The sequence below is a fragment of the Colletes latitarsis genome, chromosome 8, assembly GCF_051014445.1.
Source record: "Colletes latitarsis isolate SP2378_abdomen chromosome 8, iyColLati1, whole genome shotgun sequence".
Lineage (NCBI taxonomy): Eukaryota > Metazoa > Arthropoda > Insecta > Hymenoptera > Colletidae > Colletes > Colletes latitarsis.
The window spans coordinates 22,026,213-22,047,465 of record NC_135141.1 but is presented as its reverse complement, the minus strand read 5'-3'; the positions used below and the strand labels follow the sequence as shown (position 1 = coordinate 22,047,465).

At 39.5% G+C, this 21,253-nt stretch overlaps 3 protein-coding genes across 7 annotated transcripts in view; 2 read left to right on the top strand and 1 right to left on the bottom strand.

The window, feature by feature from the left end:
* Positions 1-16,746, top strand: part of Sick (sickie) — a 423,876-nt gene extending 407,130 nt beyond the window's left edge. For all 5 annotated transcript variants that reach the window (XM_076771991.1, XM_076771990.1, XM_076771989.1 and 2 more), the window contains 7 exons: positions 6,365-6,448; positions 9,632-10,276; positions 10,373-10,908; positions 11,040-11,570; positions 12,808-13,010; positions 13,100-13,467; positions 13,799-16,746. In XM_076771991.1, the coding sequence (XP_076628106.1) occupies positions 6,365-6,448; positions 9,632-10,276; positions 10,373-10,908; positions 11,040-11,570; positions 12,808-13,010; positions 13,100-13,467; positions 13,799-13,957 (2,526 nt within the window). In that variant the 3' untranslated portion in view covers positions 13,958-16,746. The remainder of the gene's footprint in view (positions 1-6,364; positions 6,449-9,631; positions 10,277-10,372; positions 10,909-11,039; positions 11,571-12,807; positions 13,011-13,099; positions 13,468-13,798) is intronic.
* On the top strand, positions 6,459-9,616 carry LOC143345159 (uncharacterized). The gene has a single exon (XM_076772017.1). It carries the CDS (start codon positions 6,762-6,764, stop codon positions 7,551-7,553), a length of 792 nt encoding a protein of 263 aa, XP_076628132.1. The 5' UTR covers positions 6,459-6,761; the 3' UTR covers positions 7,554-9,616.
* Positions 16,747-16,859: 113 nt separating the features above from the next.
* LOC143345150 (glycosaminoglycan xylosylkinase) lies at positions 16,860-21,205 on the bottom strand. The gene is made up of 6 exons (XM_076772003.1): positions 21,086-21,205; positions 20,356-20,724; positions 19,975-20,275; positions 18,228-18,496; positions 17,933-18,159; positions 16,860-17,829 (listed from the first exon to the last, which is right to left on the bottom strand). The coding sequence occupies exons 2-6, from the start codon at positions 20,722-20,724 to the stop codon at positions 17,601-17,603; spliced, it is 1,395 nt and encodes a 464-aa protein (XP_076628118.1). The 5' UTR covers positions 21,086-21,205; the 3' UTR covers positions 16,860-17,600.
* Between the last annotated feature and the right edge of the window lie 48 nt (positions 21,206-21,253).

Here is a 21,253-nt window from a genome sequence, read left to right as displayed (position 1 = left end):
TAACGAGTGTCTAGAATACATTAGTAAATCCGTATTTCGAAACGAGTTTGCAGTGTTATGTATATAGTTGGTCTACCAAATGAAAGCAACGATACTTCGTGCAAAAATCGTGAAAATATGCAATAAAAAGTGAATGTACGAGCACTTAATATTCACGTGTATTTCAATATAAAAATAAAAATTGACCAGTCTATTTTTTGGCGTCTAATTATAAATTTTTTTTAATCTCTGGAGAATGATCTATGGCCGTGGTCTATTGGGTAAGGCCCACTATCTGGGCCAAAAGGGACGAAGCTCGATAGGATGCTCGAAGGAAGTGTAAAGTCGACACGTAGGTGGGCAGCATTTACGAGCATATCGTGTACGTCCGGCACAATAAAGAAATGTATTTCTACGGGTATGGTCGACACATTCGGCGGTAGGTGAAGCAATATAGCAATCGCATTAGAGTCACGCGTGGGAGCGCATCTCATATTTACGATCGACCGAGATCCTTCGAGGGATTTACTGGGCCCCTCCGAACTGTTCGATATTTCTCTTCCCTAACAAATATTCCCGCCATTGTAAACAATTTTATTAGTTTGACAAATATTTCAGAATTCAGGTTCACAGAAATAATATTTGTCAGCAATTTATATTCAACTTAATTAACGTAACGATACGAGCTTCTATTCTAATTGAAAGGAAACCCATATTTTACTGCAACCACCAAGATGGCGGATGTCGATTGAAATATGTGCAATCGATCTGTACATCTAACGTCAAAGAGTATTAAATAAAAAAATTGTCAACTACCAAAGTGATCACAATGACTCGTTCGTAATTTCTAATAAAAGTTGCACAAAATTTACTCGACTGGATGTTTACAAACTGTGGTTTTCCATCGCGTTATACATTTCTTCAAGTATCTATCGTTTTAATTTCTTTCGTACAAATAAATACTCCATAATTGTTGGTAGTTCTAGTATTAAAAGGAACCCCATATTTTACTGCAACCACCAAGATGGCGGCTGTCGATTAAAATATGTGCAACTGAAAAAAGTTTTCATTCAAAAAATTCTATCAAAAACTTGTGATAAATGACAGAGGGAACTAAGGTTTGCACGTTTGAGGTTACCAAACGCAATGTGGAATTTGTATCCTCGTTGCACGCGTAATGACATCGTCGGGGACCTTGGCTATCAATCAAACCTCGCGCTTTCGACCGGTAATGTATATCGCTACCGGTTTTTCATCGTCTTTAACAAGTTCGGACATTTTTTGCCACGGACGGTGCATATAATGCGATTTGAAGTTGACATTCCGGCAAAAGGGGGGAGCACATCGCGTGTCCCGCGACCACAATCATCATCATCGCAAGCGTGAAGGTTCCATGCCTTGCGACGCGAAACGAAAAGGTACAATGAGGGAGTCATGAGATAGGTTCGAGAAAATTACCGTTCGCGTTTTACGAGCGGAATAATTTCTCTGGTATTACGCGTGGAAACGTGGCTCACCCACGCGTCCTTTAACCTTTGTCCTTCTCAATTTTCTCCATCGCTTTGTCGGTTCCGCGGGAACCGCGAAGACCCTGAAATCTCAATAGAAAAAATTTCGTAACGTCTTTTCGGTTCGACTGGCGTCCATAAATTCACTCGAAATATTTAGAAACATAAATTTATTATAATTGAGAATCATTGTGGTCCTTTTTCTTAAGTTCCTATCCTAAAAATCGTACTATTCGCCATTTTGTAAAAATTCCCTATATCTTTAATGGGACTGTATACTACCACTTAATCCTACAAATTTTTTGAAACATTCTGCTGGAAAATTGCAGCACATTGTTCAAACAATCATTTTCTGACAATGGAAATTTTATTTTTGTCGCCATTTTAAACGAAACAAATTGAAAGTATTAAGATTGAATTATTATTGAAATTATGTTCAACCTTAAAAGAAATAAATAAATGATAGCAAATAGTATACTGAATATTTTTCAAATTACTTTTACGGGAAACAAGGAGAGGAATTGTACGACGTTTATGTCGAGATTAAGTGGAACGTTCGTCCGACATTTTCTCACCAGAGGTGTCTAATACACCCGAATGATTGATGAAGAATTGCGTAGCGATAGGGCACAAACCCGTTGTGTTACGCAGATAAAAAGAAATCTAATTACATTCTACGCGATAACAATGGTAATTTATCGTAAAATTTTAATGGTGCTCGATACGAACTTGTCTGGCGTAATTTATTACGCAAGACTGGTCGGGAAATTCTTTTTTCAAGATCCACCGGTTTGATTTGATTCTATTTTAAAAATTAAAAATTATCGAACATATTTTGAAGAATTATTTAAATACTTTTTACAGATTTTAAATCGATTCTTTTCGTAAAAATCGTCTTCGATCGATAGTTAATATTCTACGAAAGTTGCAATGTGGCGACCTCTATGAGAACGATCATCCTGGCGCGAAACGTTTGAACCCATTCGCAGAAATTTCTATTTTACTTTCTATTTTAGAATTTTACAATATAGATTTGACATATTACTTCGACAAATGTTTTTAACAATCCTATCTTTCTATTTCAGAAATGGATATAAAATTAGAAATCGATATTTGAGAAAATTGTTGGATTAAGTATTTCCCAGAGAAACCACCAGTCACGATTCGATGGGTCTGTCCATCAAATCTGTGCTGACGAAACCAGACACCCATTCTGCACCGGGAATATAGATATGTGCTCGTGGTCGAGAAGGTCGTTGTACCACGAGTACGACTCTAACCCTTTCTATTTTCGGTCGGAATCGTTCCTCAAATCGCCATTGCCCTACCAGCCACTAGTGGCCACTCGAGAGAAGAAAAAAAAAATGAATTATCGCTCGACATTGAGTGCAGGACCGAAAATTGGGTAGCTGGGATCGATACGCGGAAGATAGCTCCCTCGTGTCTCCACTCGACGTTATCCAGCTTCCATATCCTACTTCAAGAACCTTTTGATAAAAGTACAGGGTGTTCCCTTATAAAAAAACACCGGGTAAACTTTCGTTCGATGAAACGGTTCGATTCTTATTTTTCCATTATTAGTAGCAAATGAAATTCACATTTCTAATAATAGAATTAATAAAATTGGAGCTTTGGTATCTCAACCCCTAAACATAATAATTTGTATCTTACTTTAAGTATTTCTTATATATTCTTATGAATTAAAATTTCCCACAAATGCATAAACATCCCTAGTCTAATAATTATTACAAATTCACTGTCTTATTACTCTGAAAATACATCAATGAATTTTCACTGAAAATATCTTTTACTCGCCCCAGCCGGAAGTAAAATACTTCTGGATTAAGGGTTAATATTGTACCAATATTTAAATAACCGATCTCAAATAAATTTAAACACCAAAGATGTTTAACTCATAATTAAAATATAAAATGTTATACAGATTTATTTAGCTCGAAGTTTCTCTTTGTTGTGGCTCAGTGTTGCGTGGCGATAAAATTATAAAAGTACACGTAGGCATCAATGACGTATCGAGAAAAGGCTTTTAATCGATTTTGAACATGCATTATAATTGTCTCAATCGATGATAATGATTTAATTGTTTTTTTTAATCGTCGCTGGGATCTTTAAAACGAGGCTGATTTCGTAACAGCAGTAACGGGCTGTAAAGAAAGGGCGGGAAACAAGCGGAAGAACAGATAAGAATCGTTCGCGTCGGTGCAGTTTAGATCACCAGATTCCGTACCGTGAGTGGTTTTCTTTCTACCTGGGATCGCTGAACCGACGGAAACTGATTATCTCGCAGACTCGTGTAGCACAGATTGGACGTAATCGCGTTGTTCGGAACGATATAATCGGGGAACGCAGAAACAACGCGTCGCTAAACCCCCCTTTCCATTTTAATCGATCTTATTCTACTAACGACACGTCGACTTGCAATTATTCTATCCCTGCATCTACAAATTCTACTATTGTAATTTTACTCGAGTCGACAATTTTTTCATTCCATTCTTTACTCCAAGAATTTTAATAGCAAATATCTCTAAACCTTATACCAGTTTGATATAAACAAATATACCTATACTAAATTTTAAATGTATTTAAAAAACTTGACAAGCTTTAAAATAAATAAAAATTGTCCAAACTGGTGTACATAAAATACCAAATGAATGATACGGACCGTGAATTTTAAAATACTAATTTAATTTTAAATTAATTTAAAAATGAATTTTAAAATACACACCTGAGAAAAATTTTAATGGGAGATTCTAGAGGCCAAAATAAGACGAAAATCAAGAATATCAATTTCTAAAGTGAGGTTTCGTTAAAAAGTTATTAAAAAATTAAATTAAAAAATTTCAAATCATTCTGAAAAAATTATTTTTGGTTGTGGAGGTCAATTACAATCATTTTTGGTCAATACACATACCTCCAAAATCCTACCCACTTTCAAGAAAAAAATTCGTATAGGTGCTGTAATTTTTCGGTGAAAAAAAAATTTTTCAAATCCTTCCAGAAAAATTATTTTTGGTTGCAAGGGACGATTACAATCATTTTTGGTCATTACACATACCCCCGAATTCTTACGCGTTTTCGAGAAAAAAATTCCTTACCGAAAATATAATTTTAGGCCAGAAATGTGGCGCCAAAATTTCGTGCGTATCTTTAAAATGTCATAACTTCCGAACGGATTGAAGGATTTTAATGTTTAAAAAAGCAAACTACGCGTATTTTGGTGGAGAATATGTACAAATCGCAAAAATATTCGAAAAGTTGGTCCCTGATCCCGCAAAATGAGAAAAACCCCATAAAAATGGTCGAATTTTCAAACAGTCATAACTCCTACAATTGTGAATATATTTCAATGAAACTTTTTTCTGAAGTAGAGCTCATGGGTACCTACAAAAAAGTATTAGACAACTTTTCTGTAGGGTGCCAAACAAAATTACTAAAAATGAAAAAGTAATTTTTAAGAAAAATCGACAGGGGGTAGGTGCTAAAATTTTTTCGGCGAAAAAAAAAATTTCAAATCATTCTTGAAAAATTATTTTCGATTATGAGGGTCCATTACAATCATTTTTGGTCAACACGCATACCCCAGAAATCCTACCCATTTTCGAGAAAAAAATTCGATTAGGTGCTGAAATTTTTAGACGAAATTAAAAAATTTCAAATCATACTAAAAAAATTATATTTAATTACAGTGGACAATTACAATCATTTTGGGTTATTATACATACCCCCGAAATCCTACGCATTTTCGAGAAAAAAATTCCTTACCGAAAATATAATCTCTGGCCAGAAATGTCTGCCCGAATTTTCATGCGAATCTTTAAAACGTCATAACTTTTGAACGGATTGGACGATTTTAATGTTTAAAAAACCAAACGACGCGTATTTTAATGTAGAATATGTAGAAATTCTAAGAACAATGAAAAGGTTGTTCTTTGACCCCGTAAAATGAGAAAAACCACATAAAAATGGTCCAATTTTCAAACAGCCAATACTCCTACAATAGTGGATATATTTCAATGAAACTTTTTTCTGAAGTAGAGCTCATGGGTACCTACAAAAAAGTATTACACAACTTTTCTATAGGGCGTCAAACAAAATTACTAGAAATGAAGAACGTATTTTTAAGAAAAATCGACAGGGGGTAGGTGCCCAAGTTTTTCGGCAAAAACAAATTTTTAAATCTTCTGAAAAAATTATTGTCCATTGCAGGGCTCGGTTAAAATCATTTTTGGTCAATACACATACCTCTAAACGTTAATAACTTCTTAACGAAGCCTCCATCAACAAATTGGTATTTTTAATTGTCGTCTTATTTTGGCCTCTAGAATCACCCATTAAAATTTTGTTCAGAAGTGACTAAATACCACCTTATATATAATTACTAGTATTCGTGCATCGTAAATGAAAAAGACTTCATACATTGTGATATATAAGGGTTTAAATTAAGAAAAAATCTTGTAAACGGTTGTAGCACGTTAGGAACACCCGGTCCACGTGCGATCACCGAAGTGCAGCTGCATTGCACACGGTCGAGTACAGTACTTTGGGATGGGTGACCGCTCGGGGAAAAACACGTATTCATTAATTTATATTACTGTTTATATTATTAATAAATACTTTCCTATCGATTTTATAATTAAGCATTACTTGTATAAATATTTAAACAAAAAAAAGTCATAATAAAAACAACATTTAGTAAGAATATATAAATGGGTGAAAAATTCACAAGAAAAACAAGTTTCTTTCCATTTCTAGTGAAGCGCCATTACAGTGTAAAGAATACACTTGAAATAATAATTAATTAAAAAAGACACTCCAAATAGCAATCAAACTTTACGGTGTCGATATTCTTTCTGTTCCAGGCCCACGTGGTGTCAGCTTTCGAGCAATCGCTGTCCAACATGACACAACGGCTGCAACAGCTCACGGCTACGGCTGAAAAGAAAGTAAGTTACCGTCAGATTACGAAAATATATGAAACCCCCGTTAGAAACAATATCAAATCTGATTCTATCGAACCGGTTACGTCGACGGCAGGTGTCGCGACGACAGAAATTACGAAATCGCGGGGTAGGTTAAGCGCGATGATAGTGAGAAAATTGTTGGAGTAAGTCCGACGTCGCTGATTTCCCGGACGATTAAGGATGCCGCAACAACAACCACCGCAGAGATGACCACGCGTTCCTCTGCGCATTGTCCACGTTTCTAAGTTCACAATAACCTCTCCATAACCCTCCTAGGATCCAAATTGAATCCGCCATGCACGTTACCCAACGTTCCAACGAAGCTGTCGATCAACAACCGCACGCGAGACCGCCTCGAAATCGAAAACTCGATCGACCAACCGACCCGAAAACCATGCAACTGTTGTCCGCCTTTCCCAATCATAACATTCAGTATGTGAACGGCACGGTGATGATCCCGGTGCCCCCGGAAGACGCGAAAGCCCTCGGTCTACGCGTGCCAGAGTCGAGGAACTCCTCCGTGGGCTCGAATTCGACCACCTCGAGGAGTTCTACTCGTCCGTCGGGCTCGAGGACCGTTCGTAAATCGTCCAACGACGTTAAGAGATCGAGCAAAGCGACGAGGAAGCCCCAGGATCCGAAGGAGGAACGAAAGACCCAGCGAACCGTCGCCTCGGAGAAACTGAGCAACTTCCACGCGAAACTGGAAAGAGGATTGAAGAGCATCTCCTGCAGGACGAAGACGCGTCGTAAGGACGGTTCGGAGACCTCGAGAACGTCCGATCGTTCGTCGAAATTGAGTCCACCGTTGAACGGAGCCGATCGTTCGTCGAGGAGGAATCCGTCGACCTGCCAGGAGGACAAGTCGGACAAGATTCGAGCGGAGCCGAGCTCCAAGTCCATGAGACAATTGTTCAGCATGGCTGACTCGTGGAGCAGCGACTCGATGATCAGTCACTCGGATAACTGTGCTTGCTGCCACAATCGAGAGCCCTGTCCTCTCCACGGAACCGACCGCGTCGAGGAAACGCGAACTTCCGTGGAAAACCACGGTTCGACGGACCCGGGGACGAATTGGCGCGGATAATATCGCTCCGTGGATAATTGAAAAGTCTTTCGAACGTTTTTACGAGAGTACGATATTGGAAGTTGAAACGAGCAGGTGTTACAGCAGGTTGGAGTCGATATTGATTATCTGAAAAGACGAAGGAAGAAATCGATTTATTTTGTATGCGAAAACATTAATAGTGTTGATAAGTTTTTTGAGAGTAATTGATTCATTTTCTGTTTACACTTTTATTAACGTGATTTTATATTTTGGTCCAGAATGTATTAGCTGAAATATACGAAAAGGAAGCAAATCTGTATTATATTCTTATCTATACAAGTTACGGACTATGAGAGGAGAATTTTTAATGAAATTACAGAAACATTTCTGGTCACACATATTTTCGGGAAAGAATTTTTTTCTAAATAGGGAGTAGAATTTCGGAGGTACATGTAATAACCAAAAATTATTGTAACTGACCCCTGCAACGAACAATAATTTTTTCAAAAGGTTTTGAAATTTTTCCCCTGTCGATTTTTCTTAAAATTGCGTTTTTGATTTTTAGTAATTTTGTTTGACGCCCTATAGAAAAGTTGTCTAATACTTTTTTATAGATACTAATGACCTCTACTTCAGAAAAAAGTTTCATTGAAATATATTCATTATTGTAGGAGTTATGATCGTTTGAAAATTGGACCATTCTTATGGGGTTTTTCTCATTTTGCGGGGTCAAGCATCAACTTTTTTAATATTATTAGAATTTCTACATATTCTCCACTAAAATACGCGTTGTTTGCCTTTTTAAACATTAAAATCGTCCAATCCGTCCAGAAGTTATGACGTTTTAAAGATTCGTATGAAATTTCGGGGGTGCATTTCTGGCCTCAGATTATGTTTTCGATAAGGAATTTTTTTCTCGAAAGTGCGTAGGATTTCGAGGGTATGTGTATTGACCAAAAATGATTGTAATTGACCCCTGCAATCGAAAATAATTTTTCCAGTATGATTTGAAACTTTTCAATTTCACCGAAAAATTCTAGCACCTACCCCCTGTCGATTTTTCTTAAAAATGCGTTTTTGATTTTTAGTAATTTTGTTTGACGCCCTATAGAAAAGTTGTCTAATACTTTTTTATAGATACTAAAGAGCTCTACTTCAGAAAAAAGTTTCATCGAAATATATTCATTATTGTAGGAGTTATGATCGTTTGAAAATTGGACCATTCTTATGGGGTTTTTCTCATTTTGCGGGCTCAAGGAACAATTTTTCGAATATTTTTATAATTTCTACATATTCTACACTAAAATACGCGTCGTTTGTTTTTTTAAACATGAAAATCCTTCAATCCGTTCGGAAATTATGACGTTTTAAAGATACGCACGAAATTTTAGGGTGACATTTCTGGCCTGAAATTATATTTTCGATAAGGAATTTTTTTCTCGGAAATGGTTAGGATTTCGTGGGTATGTCTATTGACCAAAAATGATTATAATCTTCCCCCACAACTAAAAATAATTTTTCCAGAATGATTTGAAATTTTTTAATTTCGCCGAAAAATTTAGACTCCCCTGTCGAGTTTTCTTAAAAATTCGTTTTTAATTTTTAATAAATTTGTTTGACGCTCTACAGAAATATTGTTTAATAGTTTTTTGTAGGTATCCATGAACTCTACTTCTAAAATAAATTTCAATGAAATACACTCACCATTGTAGAAGTTATGATCCTTTGAAAATTGGACCATTTTTAAGAGGACTCATACCAATTTCAAAAACAACTTAATTCATAGGTGTTGAATATTTATTTGTTAAATAAATACAACAGAGTTTCGACCTAAGATATATTTAATCAAGGTATAATAGTTTTACAAGACGAAAATGCTGTTCTCAGTTTAACGGTGCCATAAATGAGTGTCCTCCTCAAGTAGTGGTGACCTTAGCAAGGGAGGAGACCGCACCACTGGATTTTCCATTCAAAATATACGGATGCAATGCTTATTCTCAACAATAGGAGACAAGTTTCTTTTTTCATTTATAGTGAATCACCCACGTTCTCCTCAGTATTACTCAAACCACGCTTGTCCTCGCAAAGAACGATCATAAAATTCATAAAATTTTCAGGACTCCGAGCTTCAGGAGCTAAGAGAAACGATCGAGAGACTCCGCAAACAAAGCGCCGAAGCTGGCCTGAACAGTGCTCCAACAGCAAACAACGGTCGCCGCCACACTCTTGGCGACTCCGATTCTGGAACAACGGGATGCACCGGGAACAGCAATTACCACCAAGGTGCCTCGATGGCGAGGCAATTGTCCGCCGACAGCGTCACCTCGTTGAATTCGCTGAGCAGCGCCTGCTCGGCCAGCAGCCACCACAAGAAGAAGGGTTGGCTTCGCAGCTCCTTCTCGAAAGCGTTCTCCAGGTCGCGGAAGAACAGACACGGCTCGGTCTCCGACGCTGAGGACTGCAAGGAAAGCACCGGCGGGGATCTGAGCGCCCCAAACAGCCCTAGACTGCCTACCGCCTCTAAACACGAGTCCTCCAGAGGCCAGGGCACCAGAAGCAACGGGCAAAAGTCTCCGGAAGTCGAGAACCCTCTGACCGGGAGCAAGAGCAGCTCTGCCCTCTACAAAAAGGAAGACGAAGACGTGGTCGAGCTGAAGAAACAACTCAGGGAAAAGGACCTCGTGTTGACGGACATCAGACTAGAGGCTCTGTCCTCGGCGCATCAGCTGGAGTCTCTCAAAGACACGGTTATCAAGATGAGGGTACGTATTTGTCTCCTTAGTGATCGAACGATCGTCAGAATTGCTGTGCATGTAGTCTCTAGAAAGATTTCTCCAAATAAAATTCTTCGTTTGCAGAACGAGATGCTCAATCTGAAACAGAATAACGAGCGTCTCCAGAGATTGGTAACATCGAAATCGTTGACGTCCTCCCAATCGTCGCTGCCCAGCGATCCGGACAGACGATTCAGCATGACGGAAGTGGCGTCCACGGTGGCTGCGCTCTCGAACGGCGACACCAACACAACGGCGGATCAGTTAGAGAATCTGAACGTGCCGGAACACTCGGTGGTGCCGTCTACCACCTCGACCACGGGTGAGCCGGCAATGGAGCAAGACACGGACGGGAAAAGGATCAACGTGGCTATCTACCTGGGCAGCGAGAAGAACTTCAACTATAATCTCGTGACCGGAAGCACTTCCGATGGCAGCATCGGCGAGCCGCCCCACTGTATCATCGCAAACGTCTGCATCAGCAACAAGACCACCTGGGACTCCCTGGATTCTACCGTGAGACGTTGTTTCAAAGAGTACGTCACGAGAGTGGATCCTGTAACGAACTTGGGCCTAGGTGTTGAATGCGTCGCCGCTTATCACCTTGGTGAATCATCTAGGTACGTATTTTGTATATTTCCTATTCTCGATCCCATCGCTAGACATGAGAAGCACGAATTAGAACCCAGGTGGAAAGAAATTGCGGTGAACTTTGTTGGGATATACTCTTATAAATCTGTTTTCGTCACAGGTGTACCACGGATTCCCAGCATCCAGAGTTGTTACCCTGTGGATACTTAATAGGCCACGTGAAAACTATTTACCTGGTGCTTTCCGGTTACTCGTGGCTCGCCGTGGACACTCTGATACCGCGGTCCATCGTCCAGCGACTGATTTCACTCCTCACCGAGCATCGCAGGGTGATCCTTTGCGGACCAAGCGGTACCGGCAAGAGCTATCTGGCTGGAAAATTGGCTCACGCTTTAGTAGACACGGATAACGACACGAAGGACGCGGCGGCGGTGGCCACGTTCAATGTCGATCACAAGTCCAGCAAAGAACTCAGGCAGTATCTCGCGCACATCGCCGAAAGATGCGACTCGAACGCGGCCGACGAGCTACCGAGGGTAATCATTCTCGAAAATTTGCAACACGCTGCGTCGTTGGGAGAATTGTTCAGTGGCCTCCTTGGTACTAGACACTCGTCTTGCCCGGCTATTATCGGCACAATGAGTCAGGCTACTTGTAGCACAACGAATCTTCAGTTACATCATAACTTCAGGTACTTTTTACTTTAAGAACGATGACGGTTCGTGCTTGCATCGAAATGAACATTCGTTGGCGTATGAATTACGGTAAAGATTCTTAAAATGAACCCCAGATTCGTAAATTGAACATTATTATGCCTCCCAACTTGGGAGATCCTCCTTAGAGTGAATCGTGACTTCGTCACACCAACTGGCATTTGAAGACCACGGCTTATTAACTCTAGAAAGATATTCTCAAAAATGTGCTATTTACCGTGTTGAGTTACATAATAATTTAATGATATAATAGTATATGATGAATGTGTATCATCAGATGCATTAAATTCCGACTAAATTGAAAGAAGTAATGACAATAAAATTGATCAAGGTTATATAATTTGTAAATAACAGCTCATGGCATGTCCAAAAAGTGGTTAATTTGTTGATTTCAAATAGAAAAAAGAGAAGAGGCTCAATGATATTGCTGTGTATAAACATTCATTTTAAGAATCATTACTGTAACTCGAGCCCATTTTAACCCATTTGCATCGTACGGAAGAATGACAAATATTATCGTCAAATTTATTTTTATCGAATCTAAGTACTCAGCAAAATTAAGGGATCAAGTTTGATGGAAAGATTGTCGATCTTTGAACTGCTGTAACCACTTAAAGAGACGTCGTACAATTAGTTTGGATTCGTTTTAAAGCTCGAAGTCACTGCCTTCAATGCATGAAACAAACGATGAAAAAAAGCTAAAAAGAATCATCCCCTTATATTATTGATATTTATAGTATTTTACCAAGCGTATTTATTATTAACCCTGTCCTCTACATTATATCTTTAAACAATAATAATGGGATAGAAATTGTAAGGTAAACTTTAATAAACACAAACTTCCAACTGTATCTACCCTGGTAATAACTAGTAATATAATCAGTAGTTGTAAACAGATTGTTTCATAACCGTTACTTTCAAAACACAATCGATACGCATTGATAAAAAGTGTTTTGAGTGCTTCACCATTGTACGATGAAGCGAGAGAACAACCTTGCCCGGAATTCTCCTACCCCATTTTGTCTCCGCTATCCCTAACTTTTCTTATAATATTTTACCTGAAATACAGAATGATCGATCTCAGAAAAATGCGTGTTCTATTATTCGAAAATTCCCTCACCCGTACAGCTTTGTATTTCTATTGATATGGATAACGGGGACTCCCCGGACTACCTTTCGCATATATCAATTTCCTCCAATACTTTCTATTTTTAGGTGGGTGCTATGTGCTAACCACATGGAACCGGTTAAAGGGTTCTTAGGCCGTTATCTCAGGCGGAAACTGTTAGAACACGAACTACGCGAGTGCGGCGGGACCAGGAATGCAGAAATGGCAGCCGTCGTCGAGTGGTTGCCACGGATTTGGTTACATCTCAACAAGTTCCTAGAAACTCACAGTAGCTCCGACGTGACCATAGGTAAAATAATCGAACGAATATCACGGCCTCGATGATTGTTTGTTTCAAATTGCAACCGCAAGGTAATATATAAATATTCGCGCTTTCAGGACCACGACTGTTCCTGTCCTGTCCAATGGAGGTGACGGGTTCTCAAGTATGGTTCACCGACTTGTGGAACTACTCGGTGATACCGTATCTGGTCGAGGCGGTCAGAGAAGGATTGACGCTTTACGGCAGACGCGTCAGTGGAAATGGAAACGGTGATTCCTCCTGGGAGGATCCGGCTCAGTTTATCGTTTCGAGCTATCCGTGGATTTCTACTCATGCTGTTCACGGTGGTAGCGACGCTCTTCTTCGCTTACGACCCGAGGACGTTGGTTACGACGTTGTTACGTCCGGACACACATCCGGAGTCGGTGCATCGAGTGTGAAAAGCCTTGGCAGCACGCACAGCGACACCGAGGGAGACCCACTAGTTAGTGTCACTTTCTGTTTGTAGTTCACAAGGACAAATTAACACTTTGGCGGCCACTGTCGCGTGTACGTGACTTCACCGTTACTTGAGGAAAATATACATCGCGTTAAAGTAGTCCTTATTTAAAACATGAGAACCTTAAATAACATCAGTACAAATATTGTAAGCATCTTCAACTAAATAATTCAGAGATTTTCAAATTTACCCTTTTATAAGTAGTAAAGTAAAAATATTCTTTTATAACGGAAAGTAGTAACATGAAAGAAGAAGCACACAAAGGTGCATGAAGTATCGCAACACGATGATTAATTAATGTTTCCCGTTGTTGCAGCTGAACATGTTAATGAGACTACAGGAAGCAGCTAATTATTCGAGTCCTCACAGTAACGACAGCGACTCGGTGACCTCCCTGGACTCGTCGCACACACGGCACTCGGAAGATTTGAGTTCGTCGACATCGTCGTCCAGGGGTGTAGAATCGGCGCTTTAATTCGACAATTCCACCCGCCGTCGATGCAAAAGAAAAACAGTTTATCAGTAACATCGATCGTGCGTCAGGCCAGTTTGTAACATCCACTTTAAAGAGGTAGCAATTTATGACTATTTGAAACGTACAACCGAATTAGATGCATACGCGAAAAAAAAAATTGAAATACGGAAAACGAATCAAAAGCAAAGTTTTTAATACCTTTAGGATACGAGTACAGATATTTCTCCTTCTAACTTTTTACGACGAAATATATCAAAGAGGTTGGTAAACGATCGAAGTGTCGATGGGAACCACGATGTTTTCGATATAATACGTGATACGATACTCTTTACAAAACGCGTCCTTCCATTTGTTCTTACGGTGAGGCAATGATGTGCATTACGAGTGAAAAAAAAAAATTAGAGATTAGAAATGTCAAGAAAAAAATTTTCAACGCCTACAGCTGGCCTATATTTATTCTAGATTTTTACGTGCGTGAAGCACTTCGGTGTGATATGTAATTAAATAAGTAAGGGACAAGTAAGCATTGACGCTAGCGTTCTTCGTATGTAAACGACGTAAATGCGTACGTCACCACGCGATGCAATAATCCACGCTGCCGTTACGGAAGTACGAGTCTATTTTAAACAAATGCAATTTCTACGATCAAATCAAGTACGATCCAACGTAAGTGTAGCTTAATACGAATCTACTCGAGAAAAATTTGGATGAGATATACAGTATTATCGTAGGGCGTAAAACAAACGGCTTCGAACTGAGCCACGGTTTAGGATCGGGGAACTGCCATTCCTCTCGTCCACTACTTTCAGGTAATAGCTTATCTTACTCGATAGACAGATCTCATGGACGAACAGCTCAACAGAGTGTATTGTCTCGCCTTCAGGAATGCAGCGCAGTTCGAAGTGAGCACTGATGATGGGTGTGCGTGCGAAAATAGTCTATTTATACATACTTTGCTACGAAAGCTCTATTTAATTAAAGAATGTTAATATAATAATATGTATATGTGTACATGTATATATGTCGCGTCCCTAAGCGGGCGATGCTTTCGCGACACGTGGCGTACTCGGAATAATTCTACCGCGGTTTTCGCGTAGCGACCAGGTCCGCTATGAACAAAAACCGATCGACGCGGTTTCTGTTTTCAACCGTTCGCTCCATCGCCAGCGCAAAAAGAAGCGAAGAGAACGACACCCGCTTCTTCGTCCTCTTCAAGGGCTCGGGCTGTGACGGGGCCGTTGGTAGCCGGCGATGGCAATAAATCCATTCTGGTTGTTTTGATTAGAACTTTCTCAAGGGAGGCTTGAAAATTTGCTACGTTTTGGGGTGCAGTGTGCCTCGTCTTGATGGGCCTTTACATCATTCAAGAGACTAATGACTATCCGCAAGCGCCGTTATTTTAGTCTCTAGATCCTCAAAGGAGGATGTGGTTGAGGAGCAATGAGGGATGCACCGGAAAACCCCTTTGAGATACGCAGTTATGAGTTCTGGAGTAGAGGTGATCATAGACGCCAGATCTAGGACCACCTCTACCATGTTGTATCGTATGAGGAAAGGAGAGATTTTCTCTATGGATGTCCACAAGTCAGACGTTAAAGGACATCTTATTTTTGACACAAATGACTTGGCTTGAACAGATCCCTCTCTCCTCCGATGAACAGATTTGATGTAGTTTAAATAGGCTAAGGTTTGCGTTCCAGTCACGTCGGGGTCACCAATTGTCGCGTCCCTGGACTGCGACTAATTTTCTCTAGGTCGCGTGAGAACGGAAGCAAAAGGCGGGAGGTATGAACGCACAGACGCCAGATAACAGATAACAAAAGGTTTATTTTTACAAACACAACAATGCCTAACGAGTGACGAGCAACAATTAAACGTGCAACAAATAACGAACAACGAATAACGATAACTATAACGGATAACGGATAACAGAAAGCAGTGGAATGCAGAGGCTCAAACCGTGACGAAACGGGCGATGCTTTCGCGACACGTGGCGTACTCGGAATAATTCTATCGCGGTTTTCGCGTAGCGACCAGGTCCGCTACGAACAAAAACCGGTCGATTAACAATCGTAAAACTACCGGATGTGGCTTCTGTTTTCAACCGTTTGCTCCATCGCCAGCGCAAAAAGAGGGCACGGCCGCAGCTCCTGTTTCCGGCTCAGCGGCCGCGACGGTATCGCCACATATATATATACGCAAATATAAATATGTACACATACATATATATACACAACCTAACGATGACGGCGCTAAGTGTATGTTACGGATAAAGTTTATAATTAGCCAGTAAGATATGTGAGTAATTCTGGTCATGTAACATTGTAAATACAAAATACGATTGGGATGCACGATGACGCTAGATGCAGATTTGATTCGAAGTCCCATGATAGCCTGCGAGATCTTTTCCGACAATGGCGCGTGTAAAGTGTAAAAAAAAAAAAAAAATGAAAAGAAGAAGAGATGAAAAGCAACAAAATTAAAACCCTTTTATGTGCAATTCATCGATTCGCGACGTGTTAGTTTCAACTGCCAAAAAGACAGAAGATAATACAGGCTACACAGACTATACATATTGTACATGTTTAACAGGCCTTTATGGCCGATTTCAGATTCCGATCGATGGCACGATGTCCTGAATACGATGTGCATGTAACGTAACAATTATACAGTCGCATTTACAGGTTTTCTACGTTTGTACCGTATTTATACGCTGTACGACACTGCACTCGATCTTTACTCAAATGACGATAATTATTGTGTCATCAAATAAATCACACTAAACTTTATGCGGTTCTTATCATTCCATCTGTATCTTCGTGACACTTTGTTTGCCTATAGTACTCTATACCGTAAAGTAAAGAAAATTGGAAATGTTTTTGTTTTGTCACAAAAACTTATATTAATGCTTATAATTTTTATTTCGTTAATTCAGTTTGTGTTACGATAAATGAAACTTGAATTTAATCGCGATATATATTATGAGAATTTGTGTTTGAACGGTTGATTTACGATATCGAGACACGTTTACATTCACTATAACGTCAAACATTTCAGGTGGTGTAACATCAGTCGTACGTCAATTGCAATCACATCTGCTACAGGTAAGTGACTAAATAAATTGTTAAATTATTCAGATATAACAACGCATCGTTTATGTTCCAGGAATCGATTTTATTTGTCTCTCTTAAAAAAAGTGAAAAAAATAGAATCAGAGCAACAATTAGGTTACAAGTTAAACGTTAAACATGGAGCTAATTTTCTGTTTCGACGCATATAATGACTAGCGACAAATTACGCGTGTTTCTGAAAATGATACGTCTTCTATACACAATGTGAAACGTGAAAAAATAAACCACTCTACAAGGAATACTTCGGCTTGCAACATAGTTTCGGGACACTGACTATTTACAAAGCTGATTTATTTAAATCAAGGATACACATCATGCTTATATTTAAATGTTCATTCAGTCTAGAAACAATCCAATAAAATTTAAATAAATCTAGAATTGACATGACTCTTTGGAATAACGCTAAAAAATATTGCTCGTCACTAGGCCATATAAAATACGAATATTTTCCTAATTCTCTATATATATATATAAAACGTCTTAAATACACTAAACATTCTATAAAATATAGGCTACCGATGGTCTAGAATAACGTTAGAAGCATACTTTTTACTTTTCAAACAATATTCTACAACAGCGTATATAGTAAGTAATCTCCTATCCATGGCACTTAAATGAGAATCTGTAATAAGATGCTCAACGCCGGCCATCATCGACTCGTGTGCGACAAGCTTTCCAAGAGCACTGCTCAAAGAGCCTCCACTAAGTAATTTTAAACGATCCCAAGTAGTTTTGTGAATCCTAAAAGAAACATCGCCAAGATTAGTAGTTTCGGAATCTCGATAAAAACGAGCAACACGCTCTTACGACAACGGAGACAAATTTTCTTTGCTTAAATACATACATGCAACACTGATACAGTGGTGCTAATATATCAAAATGATCGACATCAGGATTCCCAAGGCTCTTCCCATTATCGATCAACAAAACAGCAGGATTGTGAAAGTTATTCTGCGCTAACTCGTAATGATGACGATCGCCATTGTCCATTAAGAAGTCAAAGATCGCAGTGTCTACCAAATCCAAAAGTCTGCTCGACGATTGCGGAGAATACGCTTTGGAATCTTTCACCTAAAAGAATGAGCAAAGTTTGTTCGAATACTCTTTACTCGTCGAGGGAATAAAAAGTACAAACGTACTTTCTCGCAATAATTATCATCGGTCTCCCACGCTGCGAGTTTGTTCTTCTTGTAAGTCCTCTGCCACGGATGACGATGCTTCACGAGTCTCAAATATCGCGGCAACCAAGAAATCAGTGCACCCTCCAGAATATCTCCAGTCGCGCAAACTGGATCCGCGGGAGAACAGTAATGACAAACTCCGTACAGACAAGTATCGTTGCCATCTTGATACATAGTCGTGTAAAGTTCAGGGGTTGCTAGTGGCCGAACTTCGTTTCCTAAATCGACTGCAGACACCATTCAACACCATGTATTTTCGAACGTCTCAATTACATAAATTTGTAGCTTCACAAGCAAGTTTAAACTTAATAAAGATTCTCTTTATAATACTTTAACCCCTTCCCCTACTTAAACGAGTCTGACTCATGATGAAGATTTTGGTCCCAAACATGGATGTCACGAACCAGACTCGCAGACAGCAGATCACGATCGTGATTGAGTTTTAGTTCCTATCAGTACGCCAGAAGAGTTGGTCACGATTCTTATAACCTGTTACAATAGCAGTTTAGCATCAGTTTGCTATTGGGTTGAGTCATAAGTAATTTCATTTCTTTATTAAAAGAGTTACGCAACACCTTAGTCTAAAACGTATCCTCCATTATTAAATACAACCTTTTCCTATTTATTTAGTAGCTTATCAATTTCTGCTACAGAAGAATCAACTTGTTTTTATGAGAAAAACGTTTGAATGAATTCCTGTACATGGTTGTCGCTATTGAATTTTCGTCTGTTTAAAGAATTTTGTAAGGATCGAAATAAATGATAATCTGTGGAAGCTAGGTCTGATGAGTAAGGAGGATGAGATAACACTGTCCATCCTAGTATAGTCTAGCATTGTTATGCAAAAACATGAAGCCCTTACTATAAGTACTGGTCGTTTCTGTAATAATTTTTCTTGGACCCTGTTCAATTGTGTACAAGGCTGCTGTAACTGTCTCATTACGTTTTAGCAACTTACAATGGATTATTCCTCTTTGATTCCACCATATGCAAGGGGGAATCTTCTTTCCATGAAGAGAGGCTTTGGATTCTGGCAGAGGTTGTTTATCTTTATCTATCCACTGTATTTTTCGGGTAACATTTTCATACGTGACCCATTTTTTATCTCCTGTAATCAGTTTGTCCAAAAATGGGTAATTTCTGTTCATAGACAAGAGCAAAGTGGCAACCACCATCCTATATGCCTAGCTGATTGACTTCCCAGTTTTTACAGATGTCGACAAATGGTAGATTGGTTGTTTGACGTGGGTTTTGCACCACTTGGACTCTCAAAACGTTGTCATCAATATCCGTTGACCGTCCCGGTTCAGGTTCATCTTGAAGACTGGTATCTCCGGAACGAAACTTACCAGACCAATTTCGCATTGTACATTCTACTACTACACCTTGACTTCTCCATTTCACTTACACGAAAAATTGTTCCAGTACTTGATCTGAGCTTGCTGACTACTACTTCTGAACTGTTCAACCCTCTAAGATAAGCTAAGCACGACGGCGAAAACGAACAGATCATTTGGAATTCCCAAAACAGTTTATCATCCACTACCTGAACCGGCAATTACTCATGACTCAATCCAATAATACCAAAAGAGGGTAAACTATGCTTAAGAAGCTACAGATCTATCTATAATATAATTTATCGTCGGAGCAAGCGTAATACGTGTCCAATCTAAATTGTTTCATCGTACGCGGAAGTGAAACATACGTTTTCTTACAACGGTTACCGGTACTCTTCTCAGAGCCAGTAACGATGACAAATGAAAGGCTACAACTTCGGCATTGTGCCTGTCTTTTCCGTGGTAAACGGGCCCTCGAATAATCGCGTCTCTGGAATACCATTGGGGCTTGAACATCGCTTTGACCCCGTGTTCCAAAGTTAACATCAACTTCAGTTGCGTACCAAGCGCTGCGTTGTCCGCGCGCATCACTTTCGATTTACGCAAAGTATCCAGTATTGTTCCCAACTCGGGCGCGACAGGTGGAATTAACTGGTGAGCATCCGGCCACTGAAAGTATAACATATTCCTTTCATTCCATTCATACATTTTATTAGTTTTATTACTTCATATTCCGACCTAGTACTAACATTATTATTAGCAATGTTCCATATATTTTCGCGAACATTCGGCGTTATCCTTAATTCGGTCAACAGCCGTTCCAAGACTACCGAATAGCTGGTATTTTGTTTAAAATATTTCGACGGTAGTATCTCGATCTCCGTTTTAATTTTCTCCGCCATATCTTTCGCGACCGATTTCTGCGGGACTTCCAAGTTTTGTTCCACCCGCGCGATTAATTGTTCCTGTTCGAGCTTCAATTGGGAAATAGGCACGCCTTTGGAGGAAGTCTTTTGCGACGAGCTCTCTACGATCAATCGGATGAAATATACATTAACGCTGAGGACGAGAATCAAAAGACCGCCCAAAACGACCAGAGCGCAGCGTCGGCCAATCATCTGCGAACATAAAGTTTTAAGTTTCGATCGTACGAACGTTAAATAGATGGCGCGCTATTATTTCGCTCGAGAGAAACATAACATCGAGAGACCGTAGCGTCGAATGGCGTTAACTTGCGCCATTTTCGTTCTTTATGTATATTTTTTCGAGACGTGTTTTCATCTTAAATTGCAGAACGACAAATACATTAACGCGTATCGTTGGAATAATGACACAGTCGGAAACTCCATGAAACGAGTCTCAATATCGTAAGCGTACAACATGGCAGCACTGTCACGAAAATGCATATAAATCGTTAAAAGCGTACTTAAGTAATATCAAGGAAATGTTTGTTTAGAAAGGAACATCAATTGCTATCACCTTTGAAAAATTGGCCACGCTGGTAATGTCACCTGGTAACAAATATTTCTTTCATGTTTCGGTTAAACTACTGCTCAGTCGCGTCCGACAGTGATCAAACAGCAGGTATCCGTCGCCATTTTTAACTTCAATCCAAAATACTCACGCGCCGTAAAGCGTTGCATCGGA

Coding starts and splice junctions, on each gene's coding strand:
- LOC143345150 (XM_076772003.1), bottom strand. CDS start 20,724: ATGATTGGCCGACGCTGCGCTCTGGTCGTTTTGGGCGGTCTTTTGATT. Junction 18,497..19,974: donor GGTAACCGTTGTAAGAAAAC/GTATGTTTCACT, acceptor TGGTGTCTGCAG/TCGATTTAGGAAACGAAGTT. Junction 18,160..18,227: donor ATGATAATTATTGCGAGAAA/GTACGTTTGTAC, acceptor TCATTCTTTTAG/GTGAAAGATTCCAAAGCGTA.
- LOC143345159 (XM_076772017.1), top strand. CDS start 6,762: ATGCACGTTACCCAACGTTCCAACGAAGCTGTCGATCAACAACCGCAC.